Genomic DNA, 9,680 nt, shown 5'->3' on the forward strand with positions numbered 1-9,680 from the left:
CCATGGCCTTTAGATGTTCGATTCTTCCAGCAGCATCACCTCTGACACGTTGTGTGTTTCTCTGTAATACCTTTTAAAAAAGAAAGGTTTGTTTTGACACACAGGTTCAGAAGTTTCAGTCTGTGATTACTTGGCTCTATTATTTCTGGGTCTGAGACGAGGCAGAACATCGTGGCAAGCAGTAAGCAGAGAATATTCTTCAAGAACATGCCCTCAATGACCTGCTTCCTTCCCACTAGTCCCCGCATCCCCTTAAGCTATGAATGGATCAATAGGTTAATCCCTTGAAGAAGTTAGAGCCTCAACAGAAACTGCCCCACCTCTGAACACAGCTGCACTGGGGACCAAGGCTTTCAGATCTAAGCCATAACGTGCTTTGATAGCCTCAGCCTTCATGCATTCACTGGTCTCAACAGCATGCCCAGAGATAGAGAAGAGGCTGACCTCTTGCTCTGGGGTTTGCCGGAATTGATAGGGAAGCCATCTCCCTAGGCTAGAGTTCTTAGACCAATGGCCTTGACCTATGTCTGTTTGGGCATTCTTTGTAGATGAAAAGTTTTAAATATAAAATTCTCAATTATTGTCAATAATTTAAATAAGGGGTAGACTGAGGGCTGACAGGTAGCCAGGAGTGCGCAGTGGCAGGAAATGACATTTACAGACTTTATTCCTTGGCCTAGGTTAAGAGCTAGCTGCCAGTCATTTATGAAGGCCCCAAGAGATCCTCTGATTAATCCAGTTCTTAAATACTTGAGCCTCCATGGACTATCCACTGCGGACTTTGCATGGCAGGCTGGCAGCATCTTTGAATGTGTTGGGGTTGTCTGTATTTCTTGTAGAAGGTGACAGAATCATTATTCACCCATAATCTAAAGATAGTGGTATACTCCATGGAAGCCCTGAGTGTGTGTGTTTGTAGTAGATTGATAACTGGTGGTCAACTTATAACCCCCAGCTGAACTGAGTAATTGTGGTGCTGGGTGTGGGAGGCCCACCTGAGGACTGTTGCCAGCAGCATAAGAGGCAGACCTGGAAAAGAAGAAGCAGGCTGTTGGGAGCTGAGAGAGGCTGTTGGGAGCTGAGAGAGGCTGTGGGGAGCTGTCTTTCCTGATGAACTTGGCTGTTTTCATCCTCCGAGGAGCTCGGGACCTCGCTGGCACTGAGAATGGCTTCGGTTCACTTTGGAGAGCTCTGGTCCTCACTTTGAGCATAGCTGCCTGGTTCCGGAGGGGAAGATGGTGCACTGCCGGCCTCCTGGAAAAGCTTGCTGCATTGGCTTCCCTGATGGGAACGCAGCCATCCTGATCATCAGAGGAGCTCGGGACCTCACTGTTGTCGAGGATGGCTGTGGTACCTTTTGGGGGAGCTCTGGTTCTTCTGAGCATCACTTCCTGGCTCCAGTGCAGATCCCTCAGCCTGCTAGCACAGATCCTTCTTCCTGCTGGTACAGACTTTGTAGATTCCACCACTGACCTTTTGTTTCACAGGAGATCTGTGAAACAGGTCTGCATGAGACGTCATGGGCTCTGGGCCTCCAGTTGGATTCATGGGAGGCATTGTTATGAGCTCTGGGTATTCAGTTCAACTCATGTAGGACATTGTTGTGGGATCCAGGCCCTCAGCTGGATTCCTTGGTCTTAGTGTGTGGACACATTCCCTGCACTCTTTTGTATACTGTTCCTTGGGTGACTTATAAATAATCATATAAAGTATGTGTCCTGTATTATGTTGTTCCCCTTTCAAAGTAAGCCCCAAACCAACACAGCGTTCAACCCTCTCACCATTCACTGTATATTTGCACCTTGAAGTTTTGCCTCAGGATAAGCCACAGATTTCGTTTTGATGCCAGATGTGAGACTCAATAATAGTCAGGACAAAGTCTTTTGGGAAATGCTATTCCCAGGTGATAGCTGCTTCCTTAGGAGTACTTGAGGAAGTGGGCCCAAAGGCTGTGATTTAGTGACAAAAGGGAGTGAAATGACCCTAGAAATGTAAGAATAAGAGATTTCTAATGAGACCTGACAGTTCAAGGCCTGAAGAACTGCCCACCCAGTCTTCATACAAATGTAAATGTGCCTCCTTCAACAAATTGCCAAATGTGGTTTTAATTTGTAAGCAAGAGACTCCACCTTATCCTTTCTTCACCCCCCCCCACCCCACTTTTTGGCTTTTCTTTTTTTGAAAACTAAGTCACAGGTTTTGCACTTTTTGAACTGGACATTTCCTCCTGTCACTCTGTCACCTTTTCTGCTGTCCCTTTTCTTTATATCCTTTCCCCCATTGTTGTCAGAGGAATTTAGGATGAGAGCTGACTGCTCTGTTTCTTAAAGAACTTTGAAGTTCCCAGAGGAAATACACAGTGCTCTCAAAACTGGATTTTAAAACTAAGTTAAAGGCAGTGGTTAAATCCAATCTGAGATTTGAAGAGAGTGTCACTATCGCAGCATCATACCTCATGTGGTGTAGGCCAAATCCATTGTTGTTATTTATGACCCTGTCTGCCTTCCATTGTGGACTTCTTCCAGCCTTGGGGAATTTACATCATTCCTAATAGCAAAAGGCTTTCTGGTTCCCACAGAGTTGTTCAAAGCCTGACTCATGCTCCTTATGTTAATTGTTCAGCTCTGAAAATACAGCACTTACAGGGTGTGGTTCTAAAGGGAAAATCTACTGTACTTATAGGGCATGTTTAGAAGTGTTTCACACATAAATCTCCAATGCTCCCTCTCGTTCTCCTCTTTCTCTTTCTCTTCCTCTCTCTCTCTGTCTGTCTGTCTCTCTCACTCTTGCTCTCTCTCTCTCTCTCTCTCATTGAACTTTTAAATCACTTTGTTTTGGTCAGCAAGTAAATTTGTGGGAAACAGAAAGCCAAACAGGAGATGCATTGGAATGCAGTATAATCCAATAAAGCCTAACCAATGCTCACTAACCATTAAGACTAACTTGGGTTATAACTAGATATTGAATGATATGTGCTGGGCCTGAAGCCACATGCACTGTTCATGCTAAAGGCTCCTCATATCTCAGGTGTGCGCCGCGATTGGATGAAGCCCGTTCTGCCCACATGGGGGAGAGCCAGACATAATACTTATGGCTGCTTCCTAGCAGGGTCTCTGGAACTGCCACTGTTGATTCCTACAGAAGCCTAAATAAAGCAGGGATCTGCTGACAACTTCCCAGTACTGTTCCTTGTGGCAAAAAAATTTTATTATACAGTAAGTCCCCGACTTACAAATGCGTTCCATTGCAAGAGAATTATTTGGATTTATTCATAAGCCAACAAAATGAGTCTTATACAGTGCACCTGTGAAAAGTTTGCAACTCAAATGTTCATAAGTCAGGGACTTACTGTAATTTGATGGGGAAGAATACTTAGTATCTTAGAAAACAAGAGAAAGTAACACCTTGTCTGAATTGTCTACTTGCTAGATGTAAGGAAAAGATTCCAAAAGCATGTGTGTGTCAATGTTGGCAAAGATTGGGAGACTTGTACCTTTTATAATTACAACCTTATGGTACTTCCGTTGGCATGTAAAAATGTAGATAAGCAGATAATTTATGAATTACTATGGTAGTGATTAGTATAAGAAAGGAACAAAACAGTTTTTCAGTAGCAAGAATGACAAACACCTATTTTGAAGATATTTATATTAAAATGTTTAACTCTTAATATTGTCTTGAGGGATACAAGTGGCCATATTTCTATTTTTATAAGCAGGGAAAATACGGGAAATGCTTAGGATGACGAAGGCGTGATACCCACTGTGCCACCAAGTTCTCTGTTTTTTTGTTTTGTTTTTTTGTTTTTTTCTGGTACCGGGAATCGAACTCATGACCTTGCGCTTGCCAGGCAGGTGCTGTGCCACTGAGCTAAATCCCCAGTCCTGCCACCAAGTTCTCTCACAGACAGGCTGCGGGCAGGCTCAGTGACTCTGGACTTCCACCATCGCATAGAGCACAGAGATATCAAATACTGGCCTAGGGTATCACTTGACAGTCTTGTATGGTCACGGTGCACATTAATGTATGGAATGTGTGGACTGGCAGTCCAAAAGAAGGTGTAACGTACCCAAAAGTCCTAGATAACAAAGTTAAAATAGCCTGTAACCGTAAGCAATTTCATTGAGTCTTTACAAAAATAAATCTGTGAGCATTCAAAGTGTAACTGTTTTCTCTCACGTTCAGCTAATAGATTTCTGGTTGAACCTTTGTTATCTTTTGGAGTAGACAGAAAGAGCTCTCCATGGAGTGTCTGATTATTTTGCTGAGTGTGCGGAGAGTCCACTTCCTCCCAGTGCAAAGCGCAAGAGAAACGCTCTGAAAGAAATGTAGGTCCTGTGTGTTTACTTTTTCTCATTTTTGACTGCTTGTATGGGTGGACAGAGTTTAGAATTGAACAGGAGTGCGTGGAACCTAATCACGAAAGCCCCACTGGTACTGATCCTGCCCTCGGTTGCACACTTGCCCTTCCTACCCTCTGACTGTTTCTCGTACTCGAGACAGTGGGGATGGAGTCCTTGCTTCATAGGTATGTTGCAAGGTGTAATTAATTACAAGCTCTTTGAAGATAAAAAGCACCTGCTGCTGATGTCTTTCATACAATTTCAGGCTGACTCCCAACAGATCTAAAAAACACTTCTAAAATGCTCATTTCTACTTTAATGTAATTATGATAATCCTTGTGCCCCTGATAGTTACAGTCTCTGTGCTAAATAAATATTCCAGCTTCAATGTTCTGAGTTTGGTGGTTAAAGAAGTTTCTTACCATTCACAAATTTCTGGCCATGAACTTGCTGAATGTAAGGTCGTTTTTCCTGTGCAGTTATTTTACAGTCAGAATGAAATTTTCCTTGTCTGTGGTGTGCTTGTAGAAAAGGGGTTGAGATAAATGCAGTACCTGAGCAGATAGATGGATAGATAGATATATTGGCACTGTCTTGTCTGCCGTGATTGTGCTTTCTTTCGTGCTGACTGTCTGGAATTTTTGGCAGAGCACTTCAAGCTCTATTAACTGGAGTCCTACTCCTTTGTGGTTGATGAACAACCACAGCACCACATAAAGGGGGTTTGTATTTGAAAAATACCTTGAAATAGCCTGAGAGAAACTCCAGGAGATCATTCTCTGCTCACAAATAACGATTATAAACAGGTACATACTCATGTACATGTGACCTGAGCTTTGGATATATCTGAGCATGTGCACACAGAAAAAAAAAATGTCCAGGCATCAGTAATAGTGGCCCCTACTATTTGAAATGAGTGCCTGTTTGTCCTAAAGTGTGAAGCCCATCACCACTCTGTTGATGACCCCAGTGGCTGAAAAGCAAAACATGCCCTAGTGTATGGGAATATGTAAAGTTATTCTTTAGTTCAGTCTGTATTTAAACTGCATATGGGATTTTTCTAGATATGCTGGGGAGGTGAGGAGAAGGCAGGTAGCCCATGCCCCCTGGTCAGGCATAGGAAATGTGGGGGCGGGGACTGGAGGGTACCATGCCATTTTTATGAAGCATAAAATCTCTGCTTGTTCTTTTTAGTGTGAAAAGAACTAAAACAAAAAGCGTCTCAAGCAAATCTCAGAGCCACGGGGCCACTGTGGGAACATCTAGTGACTCGGAGATTTCAGTGGTAGCAAAGAGAAGTGACGATGATCCCGCCTCATCCACTCCCCCTTCAGAAGCCATGGGACAAGCAAAAGATTACATAAAGGCAGTGGAGAGCCGCTGGAGGCTTCCTGTTCAAAAGCTGGAAAATGTTAATCAGACTCAAACAGAAGACCCTAGCAGCCAGCAAAAACCTCATCCTGGGGAGCGGTTAAAGACAAGGCTTCTAAGCAGGAGCCCCGTCTATAGCTGTGAGTCAGCATCACTAGGTCCAAAGCAAAGTCCACAGGCAGCCAAAACACAACAGAAACGCAGGAACTGTGGCTCTGCAGAAGACTCTGACCACCACAAGAGAGTTTCTCTTGGAAGTGACCGATTAATCTCGGGAGAAATAATAGTGGAAAAAAGCGCAGCTGTCAGTGTTTTGCCAACTTCAGAGCTGTCAGATCCGGGGTTACTCTTGAAACAAGATTTGGCAAAAACCACGGCTAAGGAAGAGTTGCATGTTTTGGAAAATCTCTCCTCCAGACATCTGATGAAAAATAACCTAACACAGGCACAGCAAACCAGCTCAGCCACAAACACAGGGAGATTATCTACAACTCAGGGCAGCCGAACCACAAGAAGAAAGAAATTGCAAAGGATTGCAGAGTTGTAGTTGAGGATGCAGTGGCCAGATCTGTGACAAGAGATCCACGTGTACAGATGCTGAGATAGAAAAGGAATTCATTAGAATGATTATCATAAATAAAAAGTATGATTTGTGTTAGGGTTAGCTTTCAAGCAGTCACCTCCAGGAGGCTGTATGGTTGTTCTAATAATGTTGCTTTCTTGTCACATTTAATAACTGTCTTCAAAAGTTACTTTAATGACAAAGAGGCATGCATCTTGACAAGGAGGATACCATTCGTGCAAGGGCTGCATGGAGAACAAATCAGGTGCCCTTTCTTGACACATGACTGTGCAGACCTTGTGATGGGGCCATAAGGCCAGTACTATGGTACTGCAGTTCTGTGGTGGGGGACAGTTGATTTTCTGCCTAGTGAAAGAATAAACTTGTAGTACTCAGCATGTAGTCCCAATACCAGCATCATGGTAACAAATTAAAAATGTGGGTATTGGGTATTGGGTCCCATGCAGACCTGCTGAATGAGAAACTGGGCCATTCTCAAATATGCTCAAGTCTGAGAACCACTGGACTAATGGGAGACTCCCTCATGTTAATTCATTCAGCCTGGTTACCATGGCCTCCAGCTCATCAGCTGGGGCCACGTGTGGACATGCACATCCTCAGATTCCCTCAAACTTGTAAAATACCTGGGCTCAGAATGAGTCAGTCTGTTCCCAGGTTCTACAGTAGGACAGCCAAAGCACCTAGGGAGCTATAACACTTCTAATTGCTGGAAGTTTGTGGGTAATTCATCCTAGCATTATGGGAAGACATGGGAGAGGCTTGCTCTTGCTTGCAGCTCAGGCATGCCTCTGTCCATGCCCTTGCACCTCTAGCATTTTGGATAGGTTCAGGACAGACCAGAATCCAATGGGGCTCAGTGGCCAGAATTTTCATTTTCCCATTTAGAAGGCTTCTTGGGCAGTTTAATTCCCTGTGACTATACAGCCTACTCTTACGATGGTACCACAGAAAGACAAGTAATCTAAGAGGTCAGCCTGGAAAGTTAATCTGGACCCTATTTTGCTTCTGGTAATTTTGAAGTTTTTTTAGGAAAAGGTTAAAGTCAATGAAAAAGAGAAATTCTCAGCAAAGTTGTTCACATTGGACATTTCAAAAATGAAATCACAGTTGTTTCTGAGACATGATTCTCTGAAAGGTACTTGAAATATATTCCCTGGAAGTACCTCAAAAAGAAATCTTCATGATTGGCTTCTTGTGGCTTTATCTGACAGTGAGACTGAATTTTGTTACTTTCAGTCACGATGGAGATGGAGCAGAATCTGAGGACTAGGTAAAGCCACTCCATACCGGGCTTTGGTTGCTAATTTTTAAAAAATGAAGGATTCACTGTTTCATTATAAAGTAAGAAGCCATATTCAAAGGCTACCCATCCAAATGTACCTTTTTTTCTGCTTACCATCAGATGATCCTTTAAAGTAGCATCTCCCCTAAGCAAAAGGAAAATCAAGTGTAGTCCCCAAAATGTTTAAATTAACAGAAAAAATACCCGCAAAATAATACAAAAACAGGCACAGGGTAGATTCATGCTTGTGGTGCATGAGTGGTTTCTCCCACCTCCTTATGCCCTCCCCCATACCTCCTTTCTCTGAATGTCCTGTGTAAGCTGAGGTCCAACCGTAGGCCACCATACTTCACGGCACTATTTTGTGTTGTGAGGTTTAACTGTGGTCACAAAGCCTGGCCTTGTGTGTCTGTTACTTTGGGATTCCAGCCCTGCCTAGAAACTTGTCCCTTTCCTGCACTTTCAGGCTCGCCACCTCCTCTAGAACCACACCATAGTCCTACTCCCCACCCCACCCCCAGGGGGGTTCCTTTCCACTTCCTTCCTAGCTTTCTTCCCACTCCCAGCTGACTCCAGTCAAAGAACTCTATAGGCAAAGAGTGAGCCCAACAGAATGCTACCTCAGCAGAGCTGATTGTGCTTGTACAGTAGGGGTAGACTGTTCAGAATGGAAACTTGTGGAGAAGTGGTAGAACACTGATGACGGTGGCCCTCTCTGTTAGAATGATCAGTATTCATAGGCCCTCTGTGTTAGAATGATCAGTATTCTAGATATACTCTTTACAATGTGTCATTGAATCATTTTAAACAAAAAATTATTAGATCAGTTTATAAACAGGGAGGGTACAAGTAATCTCACTGGTAGATAAGAAACTGCTCTCTGGAAGAGTATAAAATAAAAACAGTGACCCTGCCAGAAGCTGTTGCCTGCTCTAGAACTAGGAAGGGACATTGAAAGTGAAATCAGCAGAGGAGGTTTTATTGAGCTGCTTTTATTTCAGTAGTTGACCTAGTCTTAATCGATAAGGCCAATATGTGTGCGTATAATGATTTTCTTTCAATAAAAGTCTTGGATGCAGAGTTTGTTGTATTTAAGAAAATAACAATTCCTGTGCTCCAAGGGGGAAACCAGCACCCTTGGGTTGTGGCTAGATGTGGTCTTTCTCACAGCCTTTATGTACGATGCTTTTTAACAGGATTAACGGGGGCGGAAGGTGGCTTTCAGCTCCCACACTATGGCATATGTTTGTGGAATTTTGCCTTTAAGCACTTTCCTTCCACATGTCTGAAACACCACCCCTGGATCTCTTGTTACTTGAGTGATTGTGTGATTCTTTGGATATTTGGGAGTACAAAGGGGAAAATAGATGCCAGGGTTTTTTTGTTACTTATTAGGTGGGATATGAAGGGTTCTCTACTGTTAGGAATGGTATGTGTTTTGATATTCTTAATAATCTTAGTAATTTGGTCTGAAAGCCTGAGACCTTGTCAGTATTTGTAGTCAAAAAGGACAAATTCTACAACCACTTAATACTCCAAATTAAATCTTTATTCAGATCCCTGTGACTCTCAGGCTTGGAGGAGATGTTGATCAGATCCCACTAATGTAGTGATTTTGAACTCTTGTAACTTTTTAACTTGCTCATTGTCTTTGTTTCTAAGCCACTTCTGTATGTTTTCAAATGACATTTTAATAGGCGGATATTAGTTTCATTTTAATAAATGTCCGCAAACAAAAAATGTCTGGAAAACATCTGTGTGATTTTTCTTACACATTCTTTTCTTTGCCACTGGAGGTTAAGTGTCATCTAGACATACATGATTCTTTAAATGCGAAGAAGCAAACGTGGGAGAATAGGGTAAGTTTTTCAGTGGTTTTATTGTTGTTCCCTTATTTTAGTACTAAAAGAGTATGGAAAATAAGTGTCACTTTTTTAAAAAATAAGACTCATGGGCTGGGGATGTCTTTCGGTGGTCGAGTGAGTGCTGTGCATGCACAAGGCCATGGCTTTTATCCCCAGCCCCTCCATATACACGCTCAAATCCTCTGTCTTGGATTTATGGGGAACATAGTTTATGTGAATGAAATATCTCAGAGTAT

General features: G+C 42.9%; 1 protein-coding gene across 4 annotated transcripts in view; it reads left to right on the forward strand.

The window, feature by feature from the left end:
* Slx4ip (SLX4 interacting protein) overlaps positions 1 to 8,659 on the forward strand; it is a 162,123-nt gene extending 153,464 nt beyond the window's left edge. For all 4 annotated transcript variants that reach the window (XM_005380877.2, XM_013512260.1, XM_013512259.1 and 1 more), the window contains 2 exons: positions 4,228 to 4,328; positions 5,538 to 8,659. In XM_005380877.2, the coding sequence (XP_005380934.1) occupies positions 4,228 to 4,328; positions 5,538 to 6,261 (825 nt within the window). In that variant the 3' untranslated portion in view covers positions 6,262 to 8,659. The remainder of the gene's footprint in view (positions 1 to 4,227; positions 4,329 to 5,537) is intronic.
* Positions 8,660 to 9,680: the final 1,021 nt, after the last annotated feature.

Source organism: Chinchilla lanigera, unplaced genomic scaffold (assembly GCF_000276665.1).
Source record: "Chinchilla lanigera isolate Chin_1 unplaced genomic scaffold, ChiLan1.0 scaffold00014, whole genome shotgun sequence".
Lineage (NCBI taxonomy): Eukaryota > Metazoa > Chordata > Mammalia > Rodentia > Chinchillidae > Chinchilla > Chinchilla lanigera.